The 20,415-nt window shown below is 41.3% G+C and overlaps 1 protein-coding gene across 1 annotated transcript; it reads right to left on the reverse strand.

Moving 5' to 3' along the window:
• Window positions 1-435: 435 nt before the first annotated feature.
• LOC110978047 (uncharacterized) lies at window positions 436-14,671 on the reverse strand. The gene is made up of 2 exons (XM_022232687.2): window positions 14,448-14,671; window positions 436-4,128 (listed from the first exon to the last, which is right to left on the reverse strand). Exons 1-2 carry the CDS (start codon window positions 14,463-14,465, stop codon window positions 3,298-3,300), a joined length of 849 nt encoding a protein of 282 aa, XP_022088379.2. The 5' UTR covers window positions 14,466-14,671; the 3' UTR covers window positions 436-3,297.
• Between the last annotated feature and the right edge of the window lie 5,744 nt (window positions 14,672-20,415).

Raw genomic sequence — 20,415 nt, forward strand, 5'->3', positions numbered from 1 at the left:
ACTGATAACGCAGTTTCGATCATACAACCACGTTACACTGCTTAAAGGTACAGAACACCCAAATTTGTTGAAACGGTCACATTCTGCCTGAGGTTAAAGAAATTAGTAAATGCCACATTGAGTAAGTAATGACATTTAAGGGGTCGGGATGTTAAGTCAGAATGCTCTTTTATCGATATATTAATTTGTTTGTTGCCATTTGTCAATAGAGGGCGCTGTTCAGTGGGCACACTATCTAGAAATTTCAGCTTGCTTCATTCAGGACTTCATTTCAGGACACACGTCATCCCAAAGTTGTGAATAGGATTCATTGAATGCATTATTTAAATTTACCTTATTGGCTCTAATGGTTTTCTATGGGTATTTTGGGATAAGTTTGAGTATTTAATTGGGTATAAAATACAACAAAAGTAGAGACAATCTACAAACTTACGATTGTAAGCACATGTCCAGGTATAGGGTTTATTGCATATAATCAGGCGTCATGTACATGTACACCTATACACAAGGTTATTATCATCCATCCTGTTTATTGTTTGTTATTCTGTGATTAGTTATATTGCGTAAATTTAATTAGATAAACAAATTGCCGTTGTTGATTCATTCGTGTTCAGCGTGTTAAGCATATCCGTGATCACCAGCTCACAATTCAAGTTCATTGTGTGGACATCCGTTATCCGTCACAATAGTGATCACAACTAATGAACATCCTTTAGACAACTCTGGTTTATGCGCCATTTAACACAAAAGTGGCTGGGTTATTCAGCAGTCCTTCCACTATTCACTCAAAGTAGACAGAAATTTAAAAACAGAGAAAACATAATGCAAATTAACATATTGGCAGACTGTGGAGAGGCCAACCGAGCTCTGAAAAGTAACCAAATGAAGGTTCTTTTTTGCAAAATTCTTCAGTGGCACAATTGTCATGAGCCTGATGCAAGTCTAGGGTCGAGATTTCGCCGATCCTAGTGTGCAGGAATGATTGGCATCGTACCACTAATCAGCCAACCCAACCTTACACAGGCATACTTGCGGGCTATTTCCTTTGTTCTCGTGTACAGAACTCCCACACAACACGCAAAAAAATTCAAATCACTCCCATTTCAACAAAATTCACTTTCCTGGGTTTCACCGTCTCAGTACCCCACAAATACCCTTTAGGGTACTTCCCATTGTTCTGGTACCCCTCAAGGCACCATGTACAAGCGCAGATTTGCTCACGTACGCGGCTGGCGGTAAGCAACATACACATAGTATTACCCCAAGGATAAGTCGTATACCAGCCCTAGAGAGTCACTTAGGATAACCACCTGTTTGGAAAGCTGGTCGAATTTCGATTGCACGCAAATCTAGACCCAAATTCTGGACTCAAAGCCACAGCAAAACCACGCTGTAGAAAGGGACAATCACTCACATGGATCACAATTTGGCTCCATCTCGTGGCACTCTGATAATGACTCGGAAACTAAATTTATTCCGAAAGCATTAACTATGCAGCTGAAATGGGATCTACCTTTAAACTTCTTCGTGAAAAGGAAAAACTCTGGGTCTAAACAATTTGAGTAAGTTATATTATATTCAGCATTTTTTATTCATATTTTAAAATCAAATGGTGCCTAAGCAGTTAAATATACTTGATGTTCCCTGGTCCTTAATTTGGCTGATCGTCGTTTTAGAATAATTTGCGAAACTGGGGTCATCACTGAAACAGTTTTGAAATAATAAATTACGCAGAGCGGTGGCAGCAGTACGCTTAGCGAGAAAGCAGTAGAGTAAATTTATGGGGGTGGTCTGTCATGTTGTAAAGAGTTGTTTTTTTTAGTTGAGAACTGTAAAACCAAAAGATTGGAGACTCTATCTGCTCGAGACCAGAGATTGGGCGTGCGTCGCTGGACTTTTTCAACAAGGACCCGAAGAATACGTCCAGGTCAGTAACTGAATGGCTGAAGCACAATGAGGTTGATGTTTTCAAATTACAATCTCCTACTCAGGCTTAAATCAATAGAGAATTTACAGTAATAGATGCGGTTGAGCGCCCTCCGCGAATTAGCGTGTGCTTTTCCCACGTTACATAATCAAGAATAGTAGGGTGTGTCGTGTTCACTTCATGTTGGCGCGCACGACACATTTTATTTTGCGGCTTTACTCCACTTACCTCACGTCACTAGTGATACCATATCGACGGCAACTAAAGAGAAAATCAAAGAAATCTTTCTAGCTTTCACACAGAGTCAAGCGGAATTGCAGAACTCTTTGACACAGAAAGCTACGAAGGCGGTGTTCAATGAAGAGAATCAGAAGACAATTCAAGCCGTGCAACGAAAGCTCTCCTCAGTAACTGAATTCAAATGGAACGAAATGGGAACAAGCACCAATTTGAATTCAACCAGTCCATCAGTAAACTGTTAAGCGAAGCACTTGACGACCAAGCCAACGCCCTTTCCATTCTAAAAAGGACAAGGATTCGGTGGTGCACGACAAAAAACTGATCAAATTAGCTGAGCAGAGCGAGCATGGTGGGGCAAGAAACGGCGGAATTTCCGTTAAAGGATCAAAATGGCTTCAAGTCACACGGAGTAGTGACTTGGAGTTCTTCTACATGTAGTAGGGTGTATAAAGAATGAATTATTCGGAAAGGGAGAGGCTGTTTTTTTAAGGAGGCCAAATAAATACAAGTAACAAATATAAAAATAAAAGTTCTTAATGTGAGCTTTGGGCCTTTTACAGAGGTAAGGATCTCTCCCACCACCATCCCTTAGTAAGAAAATTTAAACTGCGCATTCAGCATTTTTGGTACTTTTGCGCGTAGCGTGCAGAATATTCAGCACTTTAATTGCGTGTTAATCCAAATACCAAATGTGTTCGAAGTACGGCCCCGCGAATTCTCGCCACGGAATATTGATGTCCAAAATATCAGTGCTAATGGCAATCTGTAGAGAGTGACGTCAGGTGAGCAAAACATAATAAGGTAGCTCTTGCTGAACGCGTAATTCCATCCTGCAGCCACAGACGATGAAAAAGCTGTTTGCATGACCTTTCTCATCTAACACAATTTTCAACATCGCAGATTTGCATGGGTAATTTTTCAGGAGATGAGAAAGCCACGGCAAGAAAGCTCTTCCTAAAGAAGAAAAATATGAGATTACTTAACTTCCAAATATTCCCTTGATTTTTTTGTACAATAGTACATACACTTCATGATTATCCATCTCAATTAACTCTTAAAGAAGCAGGCTTTGATCACTGTATCATACGTGCTTTCAGTAACAAGGACAGTGGCCCCTTTCCAATATTGCTTTACACTGGAAAAATTAAAAAGCCAGAGAAAAACGAATACCTGTTAGCATCACTGTAAATACCTCTGTTATTACTGCCAAATTCAAGCCAAACTCTATCTCCCAAAGCCAGATTAATAACAGCTGAGTTGCTAGACTGATGGTAATTGTTGTCACCTGTATCATAAATTGAAAAGACAAGCCGGCCGTTCTTTTTCAACTGAACGTGAGGACGCACTGTGGAGGCAATTCTATGTAAGCTGGTTGTGAAGAAGTACGCCCCCGGTATTGAGCATGTAAACACCCCAGATTGCGAATTATACCCATCGCCGAGATTGGTTTCGATGTTATCAAAAATGATGACATCACCATTGCCTGTGACTTGGGTTGTACGGTAAGCACTGAATGCAACAGCAGAGGGCAGTGTTGGTGTAACCATGGTAGAATCTCCTGATTGACCCTTTTGCCCCTTTTCACCAGGTGGTCCTTGGACTCCTTGCTGCCCCTGGTCACCTCTCTGCCCCTCACCGATGTCTCCCTTTCGACCCGCAGGTCCCAGCTTCCCCGGAAGTCCCTGTATCCCCCGTTCGCCTTTGTTTCCCTTCAGTCCCTGGTCGCCAGTTTCCCCCTTGGGTCCAGGCAGGCCAATGCCAGGGTCACCTCTGGGGCCAATAGGTCCTTGCCCTCCTGAATTCCCAGGGATCCCAGGGACGCCAGGTGTTCCAGCTGGTCCTTGCAAGCAGGTACCACAGCAACTTGAAGCCCCTTTTAGTTCTTCCTGGGCGACAAAGTGACTGCTGGAGAGCCACAGCGTCAGGATCATCGAAAGCATCAAGGATGTTTTTTGTTTCACCTGTATGTCGAACAAATAAAAGTGAAACACACTAAGTTTTGAGTTTACTTTTTCTGAACGATAAACTATCCAAATAAATAAGGTACGTAAAGAAACGGAGAAACTATAATGTCTCAATCCATCCCTAGCTGCTTGCAATTTCATTCCTTTCAAAATACCAAAATGTTTGTGCAATTTTGAACCACGTGTTATTCTACTTTGTGCTCGATATTATGGTGTAGGATAATATATGAACCAGCATTTGTCATGGTTCACATTTTAATTAAAGGTTTTTTAATGACCACTTCCATTCTTATTGCTTTAAATTGTTATAATTTCAATAATCTTGCTGTACATGTTCCTTTCTTAGCTGCTTCAAACATTTTATTTTATTTTTCTTTCTGATTCACTGAATTAGGAATTCTCTGTTGTTTCAATATTCAGAGAATGTGTTCGACGAAAGTCGTTTATTTAAATACTGTTTATCAGTTAGTCTTGTGTCTGCTTAAGCACACTGTAAAACTAAACACATTACATATGAACACGCTGTGCGTTTAAACTTGAACGGGTTTAGCATGCAAACTGTTTATCATCGGGACATTAAAGTCTGTTTTTACCGGCCTTATAGGTGAATTTCAATATTTTCTGCCAGTACTCTTTAGTGCCGATGACATTCAAATCTCATGTTGTAAGTGATTATTTTTAGGTAATATAAAGTTTAATATATGGATGCAGAGTGGAATATCGCTTGATTATCAAATCAAAAATAAACACCGCGTTTAGACTATACATACACTTGCACCGCCCAGCGTTTAAGACGCGACTACGCACATGCGCAGTGTGTACAAGCACGTGCATGTGCACTCCGATCTCTTTCCACGTCACCCCCGCACGCCAGCTGGCTGTTGTTAGTTGCAAATGTAGAGAAATCAAACTGATCAGAATTGCATTTATTCGTTTCTTACACAGGTTCGTGCATATAACGTGAATAGACATTTAGGATCTCGGATGGGTGATAATTTTCTGAAAAAAAATAAGGTCTGTCAGCTGTGGTTTAACCATTTTTGCTAGTGTTAAGTTATAGCAGTTGGCTTGCCACTCTTCACATCACTGCGTCTGACTTGAACACGTGTATACCATTGTTACCCAATAATATGCAATTAAAGGAACCAGGAGATAGAAATACATGTATTTTGAAACATTTTACTTTACTAAAACCCTTTAAATTGCATCTTTGAGTTTCATTTAACCTTATATTAAATTTTTGTTTTGCAATTTTAACCCATATTTTGATGTTTTGTTGTTTTATGCTAATGCTATTTGCATATTCATGAGCAAAATTATAATTTCATCCAAGGCACTGAATCCCAATGTTGCATTGATTTGTGCACAAAAAATTTAAAGATTTTTTTAACCACTGCTATGGCAGATTTTATTTTCTTTGGCAAGTTATTGCTGTGTAACTATATGGCAATAATTCAGCAAAAATGTTCCCAGGTAGCAAATTTAGGGTTCACAATTTGAACATGAAAACATGCAACCTGAACCATGTCTTCCCGGATTTACATCAAAGCAAAAGCTTATCCAGAAATGCTTGGTCAATTTTTAATATTGCAAAAAGTGCACCGTTCAGTTCACTCAATTCATTAAAGATGTCAAACAGTCTTCGTACATAAAAGAAGAGTGCAGGGATACAAAAAAAGTGATTCTAAAAAAATCCATTTTTGGGTCCTTTAATAAACCCTTTATAAACATGCCAAAGTATTTATCCCCGCATGCACAGGACCAGAGAACTGAACTCAGGGACAGGTGGACACTCGCATTCTCAACTTTTGTGTCGATTGGCCTGAGCAGCCGTTTATTGAACTTGACACAGTTCAGGTTGTTCCCGCCCGAAGCTGGTGACGCGGAACTGCAAGCATATCTTACATTGCTTTTCAAGCAAAGTGTAGCTATTCAGCAAAAATTACAGAGATTGTTCCCGCCCGAGCCTGGTGACGCGGAACTGCAAGTTTATCTTACAATGCGTTTCAAGCAAAGTGTAGCTATTCAGCAAAAATTACAGAGATTCTTCCCGCCCGAGCCTGGTGACGCGGAACAGCAGCACATATCAGCAAAAGTACCGGTACTATGACAATCAGCAAATGTCAGCAATTGTTCCCGCCCGAGCCTGGTGACGCGGAACAGCAACTCATATCAGCAAATACATAGAGCCATCAGCAAAAATGTATGAAAGCAATTATCATATCAGCATTTGTTTCCGCCCAAAGCACATGGAGCGGTAAATTAATACTGGGATGTACCTGCTCGGTACAAAGCCTTCGATATGCAAATTCAAACAGCAATTACAACTGGCAGAATGCAAAAATACCCAACTTTCATGAACAAATTAGCAAGGATTTACTCCAGCATACAATAACTTTGGGCCAGCCATCAAACGCTGGGATCGGACACCAATTTCCACGAGGTGCGGCCCGACTTGGGCTTACACTGGGTTGCTGGAATAATGGGCAACTAATGAGCATTTTCAACAACCACTTACAGCTATTTATGTCAAACAGCAGAAATTAGTGAGTACGAAATGGCTTTTCTTAATTTGGCCCTTAATAATCTAGTGACTCCCCCGACAAAGGAAGGGATCAGGCCTTTCCTTTCGGCACATTCCCATAAGTGTCGTAAATAAGAATACAGTGCCTTTAAACCGAGGTCAATTTGCGGTCCCTGAATGAAATTGACGCCAAACGGGCTTGTTGCTGAATGAAGTCGGCAACATGACCGCCGCCAAATAGACCTCAGGTGGTGGTATTAAGGGGAGATGCAACAGGCAAACAATATGGCGCCAGGGCTTGGTAGAAGTTGTGGAGAATGAGCGAACAACTATCATCAGTCAAATGAAATTCGTCCGCATGAAATAACGCCGCGGACGACCACTGGATCTGGGGGTGCCAAATAACACCCCCATGAGAGTTTCGAAATAATGAATGAACGTACGCGTTGAGCGAACGTCGCGTACGCTCGAGGGAACTCTGCTTTAGGGCGTGAGGGTAAGTTTGGCGGGGCAGTAACTCGGAATAAAAAATGACAGTATGCGGCAGCGCTTCTCTGGTCAAATTGATGCACTGCCGTGCTAGAATACTCAGTAAATGTTTGTGTACAAGCCCCAGGTCGTTGGCGCCAAACTGCAGGATGATGACGTCAGGTAAGATCGGAACTGCCGACCACGCTTCCAACAGGAAATCAGAGAACTGGAACATCTGGAGTCTTCGCCGTCCCATCCAGTGGATATAGGCCAGCCGATTAAGACGCTCTCCCCAGGGCGATGACCCCGCCACCCGAGCACACCAGCACACAGAGCTGTCCCCAATGACCCACACAGTTGGCTTGGCAGGGGCCAATTCTCGCAAGAAAAATGAAAAGAAAATCGGAACAAAACACGAGCAAAGTACGTAAGCTAATACAACGGGTAGCGTTCAATGGAAAATAGCTGGGGGAATCTGAATGTAACGTCGGTAAGCCCCAGACATCCAACGCCCTAAAATTTTAACATCATCCTCAGACACACCTGCCATAGCTGCAGACGTAGCTGCCCCTATGCGAAAAGAATGAGAGGTAAATCTGGCGTCATAAAGCCCTATAAAGTCAAGGGCACGACGGAGGACCGCGACAAACTGGTAACGCGTTACAGGACGCCCATCGAAATGTGACAAAAACGGGCCACGGGGGGATGTGGAGCAGTCAAGATAGGACAAAGTCGCCCGGACGGGACACATAATGTTTTGCCGGCTATGCGCTGCTGGGATGGAAACTACATAACCATGGCCATATTGATCTGTTTTCGAGTGACGTAGGATTAAGTTCGACCCTTAAAGGGGAGTCTTTGACGGTAACATCAGACCGACACAACGGGCTAGAAGATTGGTTGGATTGGGCAGTAAATTCCCCAATGCGAAGGAACCCAAAAAACGCAAGTAAGAAAGCCACTCGGAAAAGCCGAGCCTCGAAATTACTCGAGCAAACGGCCTGCAAGGCTGGGACCATACGACATAAAATATCATAAGTGATAGGGCGCCGGCGGTCGCGACGGTGACACTAACTACAGCCTGATTGTCACACCAAAATATCACACGTTTATTATGCAATGGGACAGCCCACTGCTGGACCGCTAGCACAATAGGGAATAACTCCAAGCAGGCAATAGAAAGGGACTGACTTTTTACATGTTCGGGCCACTTCCCTTGACACCAGTGCGAAGCAAAGTAAGCCCCAAAACCAATTTCAGCATGTGCAATTGGTCACTATTGTACCATACCGAATCCGGAAACATTATCGTTCCGCTGAAATGTGACAAAAACTGTTGCCACGCCAGCAAGTCTGCTCGTGCACCTGAAGTGATGCGAATTTTGTGATGAGGTTTGGAGATACCCCTAGCTAGATCATGCAAACGACGGAGAAAGGCCCTGCCAGGTCTTACCGCCTTACAAACAAAATTGAGACGACCTAGCAGGGACTGAAGATTGCGCAGCGTGATTTTCTTCTGATCGAGCACACTCACAATCGTATTTCGTAAAGCAACTTGCTTATCAGTCGGGATTTGGATCTGTCGTGCAACCGTATCGATCGCTAAACCCAGGAAAGTGAGGTTCGTAGCTGGACCTTCGGTTTTTTCTTCGGCGATGGGAACCCCAAATCGCTGACAAACTACTCTGAAAGATTGGAGGGAACGTGCGCACTCGGCATAACTAGCCCCAACGAACAGGAAATCATCCAGATAATGCACAATGTTAGGAGATTCGGCCACCTTACGAGTACAGTACTCAAGGAAAGTACTGAACCGCTCGAACGTAACACAGGATATAGCACAGCCCATAGGCATGCATTTATCAAAATAAAATTGGCTTTATGGGAAAAACCAAGCAAATCAAAATCGCTTGGATGGACGGGAAGTAAACGAAAGGCCGATTTAATATCCGACTTAGCCATCAGGGCACTGCGTGGTAAACCTGCGATCATAGTTATCGCCTCATCAAAACTCGTGTATGAAACGGTGGTGTCTGCGGGATCAATGAAATCATTCACCGATTTGCCGATAGGGGACGATAAATTATGGATTAACCGAAATTCACCAGGAGTCTGTGTGGGCACCAGGCCCATAGGCGAACAACGGAAATGAGGAAGAGGCTGGGACAAAAACGGGCCAGCAACGCGACCCAAAGCAACTTCACGATCAATTTTTGACTGCAGAATGTTGGGATGTTTGCGAGCAAATGCAGAATTACGAGCAGAGGTACTAACCCTGGGACCTGAATAGCCTACCCGGAAACCGCGCAAAAAACCTTCTCGCAAAAAGTGGGAGTCCTGAGTATTAGGGTAAGCCCGTAAAAAAGGAAGCATACTACTTAGTTTTACTGGGGTTGATGCCAGCTGCCGGCACCCGTGCTGAGACGCGAGACTGTGAGTTTTCCCGACAACGGGTTGCAGGGTGGCCAAATGCCCTGCAGGTGGAGCAGCGATGCGCGAAGCGACACAACGGGCGATTGCACTGACCGCGGTTGAAGTCGTTACATGTAGGTTGACCAACCCCGGCGACTGGGCGCCGAGCAGGCCCGAAATCGGACCAGGGGTTGGTGGCAGTGGAGGGGGCACGCTCGCGTTCCTGGTACGAACGGAAATTATGCTGGTGCGAAACGGGCGCACCAAGCAGCACCAGCCAAAGTTCGGCATCAATAGTTGCCCAAGAGCGCGACGGCACAAGCGCCTGGCGCAATCGAAACTGGATGTCGTACTCGCGCCAACCATACCCCACATGTCGAAATGCTGCCGAGCGAATAGTGTCCGCGTACTTCAGTAACGAACGCGCGTGGGTAGGATGGCGCAACAAATACACAGATGCAAAAACTAGAAACGCTGACGTCCACTGCTCGATAGACGTTATACGCGGAGCCTGCTTATGGGGACGAATCTGCCAAAGTGGGGACTCATTGGACCCGATTGTAAAAAGTGTCTCGTCAAAGGAATTATCCAAGCCGGTGCCGCGCGACGACTTCAACAAGGTTCCGAATTCTACGTACTCCCCCCTCCAAATTTTGTCTTTTAGATGTTGAGGAATCGTGGCCCCGAGATCGTCACAGACGCTAGTTAATGGCATATTCGAATCGGAAAAGGAGGTAATTGACAATGTGCTTGGAGCTAAAGTTCCCGACACCACGGGCGTGAAAATGGAAGGTTGCGGGGCTAATTCAAAAGGAGTAGCAACGGGGGACTTACCCGGCTCCAAAGTTTGCGCCGAGCTCCCTCCAGGCCGACTGATGGTAGCGGGCGCTGGCGTTGCATGGTTAGCCTCAACACTTGCACTGTCTGGAATCATTCCGACCGTAGCCAACGGTGTAATAGTGGTATCCGGACCGGGCGATGCAAGCTGCGGTGCACTAGACCCCGCAAGGGCCGCAACTACCGACGCATCTTGACGGGAAGACTTGCGAGGCCGCCCCCGAGCACGCTTCGCTCCACTCGTCGGCCCAGAAGGAGCCCGCCGCTTGGAATTGGCGCGGGGCATAACTAACAAAATTGCTTTTGCAAAACAGACAGATTTTCTCTTTTCCAACCAAGCGCCACGGCTGCTCAAGCAAAAGTGACCGGGAGTAACTCTCTCCAGTGCTACTACCATTTTAAGGTCACGCCAGTAACTAGTTCGAGGCATTAAATCACCTTGCCAGCAACCGCAAGTAAACACTACTGACCCACTTAGTGACAAGAGCCTCCAATGTTCCGCGGTGATAAATTATTTGAAGCTGCAATTTATTTTGCCTCAAATTGATTAAAAGGTGTTACAGCCTGTGCAGATGTTTAGGTGTTTAAGTAATAAATACACAAACCGGTTTATGATTAAAAAAGTGTTTAAAAACCTGACATAAATTAAGTTAAGCACATTGATATTTTTAATCATAAATATACGTTTATTGAGTTTATTAAATAAAATAGTGTGCTCAGCTTATAAACATGTCATATGTGTTGATTTATAACGTGTCAAAAAGTGTTACAGATTTGTGATTATTTTACGTTTTGAATTTAAACGCTTGGGTTTTACAGTGCATTTCCTTGCATCTCATCCATAATTAGAAAAAATCGGCAGTGTGCATATTCCCTCAAAAGCTACCTTAATTCAAGCATTCATCATACCAAAGTATTCATTAGGTGGAATTGCAAGGATTGAATGGAATCTGAAAATAAAATGCTTGAAGAAATTAGTATTGAAACGTTACTTGCTTTTAAGGACGGCTACTGGACGTATCTGTGAAATTAGTCTTTACGGCAAGCTGTCATTTTGAAGAAAGCAATTCTTCTTTAGGGTGCGTTCGATTAGCTTACAACGAGCAGCCCTGACCTGGGTGCGGTTGGATGTGTTGTGCAAACAAGACAGACGGTGCAGGGGACGATGTTAAACCCACGGTAATCGAATAAAACCTTAAGAAAAAATGACAAAGCGCATGCAAACGCAGGATAGTGCGGTTATTATAAATCATCAGTTCAGTGCGTAGCTTAGCTGCAGTCGGCTGAATGAACAATTCATACTTCGTGATAATTCTAAAAACTCAAAGTTGCGAATGCACTCAGTATTATGGACAAAAATTAGTAAAATTTACTAAAAAGAATTAAAACCGTTTTCAAGTAGCTTGGGGTGATTTAATGTGCTCAATATTTGACAGTTTTTTTATCGTTGAGTATTAACTATTCAGCCACAATATTCCTCATCGACAGCGTTGAATGTGGTGACCAAACTTTGAAATAAAATGGGGCGATTTCAAATGTCAAAGGGAAACATATTTTCATACAGGCTGGAAATCCCGTTTATCACCAGCTGATTTTTCGTAGCAGTGTTCGTAATTTCATCATTAAACAACGTTCACTTTGATAGAGGGTTCGAGAACACAATGTATTTACGGGTCCTGCTTCTGAGTTACGAAAGTAGACTCTTGGAAAACGGTGCTGAACTATTGCGTATAACATGGAGTGGAATTAAAAGCAGGACAATACTGGGAAGTATGGAATTCCATATCTGCCGTCGCCCGTCGTGCGTCGTCCATCAAGTGGGTTGCATCGGACCTGAAAAAGCTGGGGTTTAACAGATGACAATGTGATGATTACATTCACTTCTAAGGATCTTTTCCTAATAGACAAGTACAAATCCCACCTGCAAAGCATATATTGGTCCCATAATTAATGCTAATAATAGTAGACTACCCCTCTGCCCCTTGACAAGAAAATATCGCCTTTCTGAGAATTCATCCAAGTGTTTTTTGGGGGAAAACATTTTGAGCAAAAATGTTCAGACCAACTTATCCACAGTCTTATTGCAATTTGCATGCTGTACAAATGTGCCGACTTGTTTTCATCAAATTCCAGAAAGGAATCTTTCAACAGATACAGATATTCCATTTTGTCCTCTCAATTTCACTTTGAAATCCAGAAATACTAGACAGTGCTGTGGATAACAAACTGTTTATTAAATGTATTGTTGGGGGCAATTACAACTTGGTTTAAGTTTCAGAAAATGTGACGTGATTGTTTTTGTGGGTGTGTATGCAATGGTGGATAAACCAATGACAACAGGTTTTCCAGCATATCAGAATTATTTATAGGGCTAACAAGTAACTCTAATGTTTAAAAGACTTCTATGAGCCAAGCTGCAACTCAAGTCATGCTTAAATTGGAGTATACAGCAGATTTCATCATAGGTATACCCGCCCTCAAAATAATGTTGAATCAGTTCGTCTCTTATGAAAACTATTAAGGAATCAAACATTGTAAATAATCTATTATTTACATTCCGTTCTGTGGGATATCGTGCAGGGACAGACAGAAATATTAAATAGGCTATAGACCTAACTTCAGACCGTTAACGAGTAAAGTTACGTCTAGAATAAATAAGTTATCGAGAAACACAATCTACCCTAACAATAGTCTATTTTGTTAATTTATTTATGTAACAAAAATGGTATTATTTCATATACAAGTCACTTTACCGATGTCCGTCTTTAAAAATGAAAGGATATTATTTTTTTCTTTCAAGTGGAGTTTGGCGTAACTGCAAAAACGAATACACAAGTACATGGACATGTGAAACAATCAAGGGTCAAAGTTAAACATACCACTGCACAATCATGACCCAAAAAAAAGGACGACGGGCGACGCACGACGGGCGACTCACGACGGACGACGCAAGACGGCAGATATGGAATTCCATAGGAAACAGAAATACGGAAGTAATGGCCTACAGCGATTTACTTTGCACACATGAAACTACTGTTATGAAACATTCTTTACGTTTTTTAATACACCAGCAAGGCGGAACTGCCTATTCAAATGTTAGATTACTTAAAATATCTCTATATTTCGGTCACGTGCTGTGCTGAGCGTAGTTGGTCGGAGGGAACCGTCGACAGTGCCCACCTAGTACGATTCATTTCTATATTATTATGTTCTTTAAACTGTGAGTTTTGAAGTTAATAAATTATTTAGACCTGAGTACAGTTCTTGTCGATATGTGAGTTTTGGAATTAATAAATTATTTAGACTTGAGTACAGTTCTCGTCGAGATGTAAATTTTTGAGTTAATAAATTTTTTAGACTTGAGTATAGTTCTTGTCGTATTTCTTCTTTGGTGTTGCTTTCTCATGATCCCGGAACCTTGATGTGAATGAAACAACACAACGCTGATCGGCATTTTCTTGGTATCCGTAAAAGACCAAAGACAATCGATCTGGATGGTTTTGCTTCTCCGTTTCGTCTTAAAACAGTGTGGATTGTTACCCATTATTTGGGAAGTGTTGCTCCTTGTTATTATATCAAAAGCGCTATAACAAGTCAAGAACGGAAAATTGCGAGCTACTATACTTGCTTTCATTGTGCCTGGAAAAACTGGATACAGCTCGAGTCCCCCTCGAATGTCATCCAAAAATCAATAAAAAACGTCACGATTGAAATCGTGCATGAAGTTGTCACACACACACACACCCTGTCACAGTTGACTTTGTCATCATGCAGTACCAGTGTTTAAAACGAACGAGAATGCCCTGGTATACGTTTTTCTTTATTTGATGGCCTTTCTAGTGCTTCATTTTGGTGGTGAACGGGCGTTACACAGGCTCCTTATTTTGCCAGAACATGCATTGGGGTGGCCAGCATCTGATGTTGCGACATCAACTCTCTCGGGTTATATAACTTTTGCCAATTATTCATATGAAACACCATTACACATAATATGATATGACACATGAAAAAAAATGGATGGCACGCCGAGATTTCCTGACAAACTATGCAGTCAGTACAATAAAGTTTCTTACCAGTAACGCCATCATCATTGCTCCTTCAAGCTTACAGCTCCAACAACGCGAGAAAATCGACTTCAAAATATTCAGGAAGAAATACCAAGGCAGAGATGCCGACTTCTACTCTGTCTATCAATATAAATGTTGTCTTTGCAATTCGCTTTCTTGCATGCAGATTTGTCGAGACGACCTCCTGCAATAGAATGAGACTTCCGCCCGTTGGAGTTAACTGCATATCTGATTTGATATTGCGTCAGTTGGAAAATTCTTGGTACATATATTACCATATATAGTTCTTTTCAGGATACACTCGCGTATGGAGAGCCAAATTAATCCAGTGCAAAATAGAGATGTAGTTAAATATGAAAGGTGAAACGCATGATGTGAGTTCAACATAGAGACGTATCTATATGAGATAGAGAGCTATCTATTAGAAAGATATCCCTGTGTTTTTCTTCTCAAAGAGATATTGGTAAAACTGTAGAGAAATATTAAAAGGGCAAAAAAGAAATACACTTTGAACTAAACGTTCGGTGCGCACACCATACCCGAGTCCAATCTCAAAAATGCTGTCAAGAGTGCAGCGTTCTGGAATTTCCTGCCTACAGTTGAGCAGAATATAGTTGATTTTAATGTAGACCTCTTTTCTCTCCAATCTCCATTCTCCATTCCTATAGGCCTAACAGTGTTAACCATTGTCCTTGATTTTTATCAGACATTTCTGAAAATCTTTTCAGATTTGATGACTTAATTTAAAATTTCACTCAGGCCTTTTTAAAAGGGTCTAGGTTTCCTCCTTCGGTTCTATTTCCTCTTTATGCTAACAACAGGACATTTTTTAAAGGGCATATCCAAGCAACAAGAAGTAAAACAGTCATCTGTTCACACGATTGTGCGAAGCCAGGCCTTAGGGTTAACCAAGACCCTTCGAAGATCAGGCCTTAAGTCGATTTTGACACCTATTGACGATAAGGCCTCAATTAGAAAAGTGTTGTTTAACCCCACGACTACCGAGGATACGGAAGCGTATAAGGGCCACTTGCAAAAAAATTTCAAGATACTATCTCGCCGCGGCGACTTACTGTCTCGCTGCGGCGAGTTACTGTCTTGCCCCGGTGAGTTAGCTAAAACTAGTTCAACTTGCTGCATATTAAGACTCAGTCTGGATACCAGACTCAAAGATTCCGACTACTCTTCTTATCAAAGGTCCTGCATCACCCAACGTCCACGTGACCAATACTCCCCCAGATTTTTGGGACTATTCCGAACTTATTGTGTGCATATTAAATTAAGTTTAATTTCAAAACTTTTTCTTTAATGCTCCTCAAAACTGAGAAACATTGTAACAAAGGTTAAATTGGTAGCCAAATGAAAGAGGGAAGATGGTATCGTTAATATTTGGGAATTTCCCCCCAAAATTGTGAACTGTCCGTGGTATACCGGCCGGAGTACACCATCCACTACAAAGTAGAATTAGGGTCAACAATTTTGAACATGTTTTTGTTAACTTGATTGCATTTTAGTTTTAAATTAAATGTGCTTTAAAGGTATGTCATTTTTAAAAAGTTTGTACTTCAGAAGTTTAGTAGAAATCTTTGAAAAAACTGCACAAAATCAAGGATCCTGTATCTCCTAATGTCCACGTGACCAACACTCCCCCAGATTTCAGGGAATAGTCGAACTATTCTGAACTTATCCTGTCCATATTAAATTAAGTTTAACGTCAACACCTTTTCTTTAATGCTCCTCAAAATTGTAAAAACTGTTACAAAAGAAATAAAATTGGTAGCCATAAGGGTAAATGGAAAAGAAAAAGACCATTCGGATTGTATCGGCAATATTCGGGGATTTCCGGCTGCGTCTGTACAAAGAATTTTGTGAACTGTCGATGTCTGTGTTACATCGGTCGGAGTACTCCCCAATTACGAAGCAGAACTACGGTCGAAAAGATTGGAAGATGTTTTGATGAATGGAAAGCATTTTTAATTGAATGTGTTTTCATTGATGCAGCGTATTTTCTAGATTCCAAGGAATTTTAAAAGAACGTTAATTTTTACAAACCCCCTGAAAGGGAGTGAATTTTTAAAGTCCCAACTTTTTTCAGACTGAAATAAAATATTGTGAACAGAATAGACTGAACATATTTTGAAAATCGGAACACTTTTTCAGCTTAAAGCAGCAATTCTGTGCATGTAGTTTACAACAAATCTCATGCCATCCAAATGAAAGCGAAAGTAAAAGTGAAAGAGCATCTAAATAACATAAATCCAAATTTATCAGCAACCACGAATTAAAAAAGCAACTTGTGAAAACCTTGTTAAAACAATCTTGGAAAAATACGTTAGAAAAATATGCTTAACTTTTTCAAAAAATATACTTGAAGCACTATAAGATTTTCGCAGAATACCGGCTAAAAGATCGAGTAGTTTGTATACGCAGCTTTGGATGCGTTGTCAATTCTTTCTCAGATCAAATGATTTCTCAATTAAGATGATTTCTTAATTCAGATAAAATGAGATTTCCGTTAAATACATAAGCCGTTACGTTGTAAAAAAGTCAAAATTTCGACAAAAATGTTCAAATTGTAAAGTTTTTGTTCTATTTTTAGAGAATTTCGAACTTTAAAAATTCTCCCAATCCTAGAGATTGTATTGCGTATGTAACAAAATTATTCGCTCCTTATTTAATATTATTAAATATTCGCTCGATTCGGAATCTAAAAAAAGAATGAGATCCTCAAGATTTTGTGCAGTTTTTTTTCAGTTTGCAGAAAAAGCTAAGGGTAACGGTATATGATGACAATGTGACATTATTCTGGCAGCTTTGCGTCTTTGTTTCAGATATTCTTTCACCATTTCTGACCAGGCACAAATAATACTGTCATCAAAACTGGCATATTATTTGGACTTAAATAGGAGACTGCTTACTCTTTACAATATTACAAAACCCCAATATTTGCCTCCACTTCAAACTCGGACTTTGAACCGTTAAAAAACGTAAAGAGCGGAATGCAACTTCACGCTTATTTTGTCGTGACGGGTTACATGAAAGCACGAGGACGAAGACAGAGAGAGGCTCCTTGCCGGCAGAGTGTCTTTTCGTCTAATGAAACCAAGATGGACTGTTCAGGCCTCTATGCAGCAGTACTTTTGAGACGAAAGGTTCGGGCCTTCAAACTGAAAACACCGTAAGGAACGAAGTAAGGCCATGGAGACATTTTGCTGCTAGTGTCCTGGATCACTGTTCAATATAAGTGACCCAATGAAGAAAGGAAGACAACTTGGAAATTCTAAAAGGAAGACCGAAACAGTTCTCTTGAAAGCTGGGCCTCGTACTTATCTAAACCCTCCAACGTGACGTGACTGCTACCCGTGATGTAGTAAATACTTCACATTGGGTTGCTGGATGGCCTTATCAGAATTTACTTTTCCCGTGGTTAGTACATGGACGTGTTTAATAAAATCTAGACTCGCAATGCCCTTAATCAGGTTATAGAGTCATTGAATCCATTCGCGGCCATTTTACCGAGCCGAATACAAAGCTTTCCTGGCAATGCCCGCCTTTGTTCTTCCTGACGTCAATAGAAGGGAGCCAACCCACGCATTTGTATTCGGCTGGGTAAAATGGCCGCTGGTTGGCTTCTTTTTCATACAAAGGCGTTGCAAGTCCAGGTTTTTTTTATATGCGTCCGTGAGTTCGTAGTCCAACGAGAAATTATTGTCTTATAAATTAGAATAACACATGTCGTGAGGGTCCTGATTGGTCAATCGACGCGGGTGGTATAAATTAATAATGACAGGACGGGGGTTTTAAAGACGGTCAATTCTAGCTAGTAAACCCATAGACCCACGTTAAAATCAACACAATAAAATTGGAGGGTCCGGTACCAGCACGACGGAGAGCGTTGACCGTTTTGGGAAACAGCTTTCCAGAGCATTTTTGAAATTTTTATCTCTGATTTTTCCTGGACATCGCGTCCACCGATGAAGTGATTCTAGAATAAAGAAAATGACATGTCATCAGAAGAAAACAGGATGCACAGTGTTGCTCGCCAAATGATATCATATCTTGTTTTTAAAATCAAAGACGGCACGAGAGAGAAACTGTATATTTTGCATTCAAGACCGGCGTATACAGATTGAAGTACTGTAACAATCGATAATTTCAGTATGGATTAATTTAGAGAACGTTTCCATGATAAAGACCAATATTAAACGACTTATTATACAATGAGCCGTTAATGTAAACTTTCCAGAATAGAATTTGATACAGGCCAACTCTGCAAAGAGGTTTAAAAGTTTACAGAACATATCATAATTTGTAATTAAGCATAAAGAATAAAAGGCGAGGAACGAACACCAGCGTCTCTTTGCTCAGCAGTGTTGTTGACTTGAGTCGCTGACTCGGACTCGAGTCGGACTCGAGTCGCTATTCTTCAGATTTGCGACTTGACTTGACTTGAAAAAAAAATGACTCAAGAGTTGACTTGACTTCAAAAGAAAATGACTGGACACTTGACTTCACTTGAAAAAAAATGACTCGTTGTATAAAACCATTTCTTTAAAAATATGATTAAAAAAAATCCCGAACCTCGGTGATGTGTGCGTTCATCTCACTCACGAAAACATATTCACGGTATTCTTCATCCGTGCATCGGTGCTCGTGTTCAGAATACACTCGTACGTACATTACAATGTACATGTACACCCCATCCGTACCGTGCTTGTGAGCTGTGAGGAGCACTGCATAGTCTGATTACCATTCGTTATTGGAGAGCGGTCGTTCCATAGAGCCCACAGGCTGCATACTGTCGCAGGCTGCGGGCAAACTCAAACCACGCTAAATTCAACACTCAGGAATAAATCGACTGGAATACAACTACTACCTAAAATCCTCCATTAGCAAAAAGGAATTCACGCTGCATCAAGCAAAAACGCTCTGTCAATTGCCGCTAGGAACAATCACTTTGAGGGAAATGAAGAATGTTTTTTTAATATTTGAGTGCCAAAGAAGTTGTCGACAAAAAATGATCGGGGTGTTATTTTAGAAAGTATGGAATTCATTATTAAATTCTCCTTACGTCGCTTTCAAATTCTTGCCCCGGCGGTGCAATTTACAAAGATGATAGGGTTTTACATTGGTTTCATAGATAATTATATTGAATTACTATGTTATGGCATGTTATGGTTTATGTTGTGGCATCATAAATATTTAGCTTTTTCCATGGACTTTTTACTTATTTTCATTTTACAAGTCACTTTGGCAATTACATGTTTTTAATCTGATCAATTTTAAACATGTCATAGTCATTAACCATCCTCTGATGACGTGAGCTGAAGCATTCTTTATCTGTGCCATTTAGGGTGTCATGTGACCTCAATTCATAGGCAAGCCAATAAATACATGTATATGTAATATAATGAAAAAATTATAGCAATGTGTGTCACTTTCTTTTTGATGTGCAGTGCTTTCAAAATTTGACTTGAGACGTGACTTGACTTGAAAAAAAATTACTTGAGACTTGACTTGGTGAAATTTGACTTGGGGCTTGACTTGACTTGGGAAAAAAATGACTTGATTACAGCTCTGCTGCTAAGAGATGAGTTTACAGACATTTCATTGTGTAATGAGAGAAAACAGTGTAAGAGAGCTTTTGTAACCATAACCTGGCCTGTTGAATGTAAATCGAGTCTCTATTACAGCCTTTGCCCGATACTTCAACACAATTTTCTCGAAACTAAGTGAAGTTTTCAGTGTCCTGAGGTGGAAAAGCAACAATTGCTTGTCTTTAAATTTGGCACTCACATCGAAATGCTGGAACAGACAGGGGTTTGTATGTGCTCATAGTTGTGCGCGCAAGAAGATTTGTATTGTTATTGGAAAGGTCCATAGTTCCCTCCTCTGAAGGGTATAGAGTGAACGGCACGTATTGGACGTATGTTTGGGGTTGAAGTATGAACCTCGGGCTGAGTCAAGAGAGGGC

This window comes from Acanthaster planci, linkage group LG20 (genome assembly GCF_054643075.1).
Source record: "Acanthaster planci isolate LZ-2023a linkage group LG20, COTS_SCS, whole genome shotgun sequence".
Classification (NCBI taxonomy): Eukaryota; Metazoa; Echinodermata; class Asteroidea; order Valvatida; family Acanthasteridae; genus Acanthaster; species Acanthaster planci.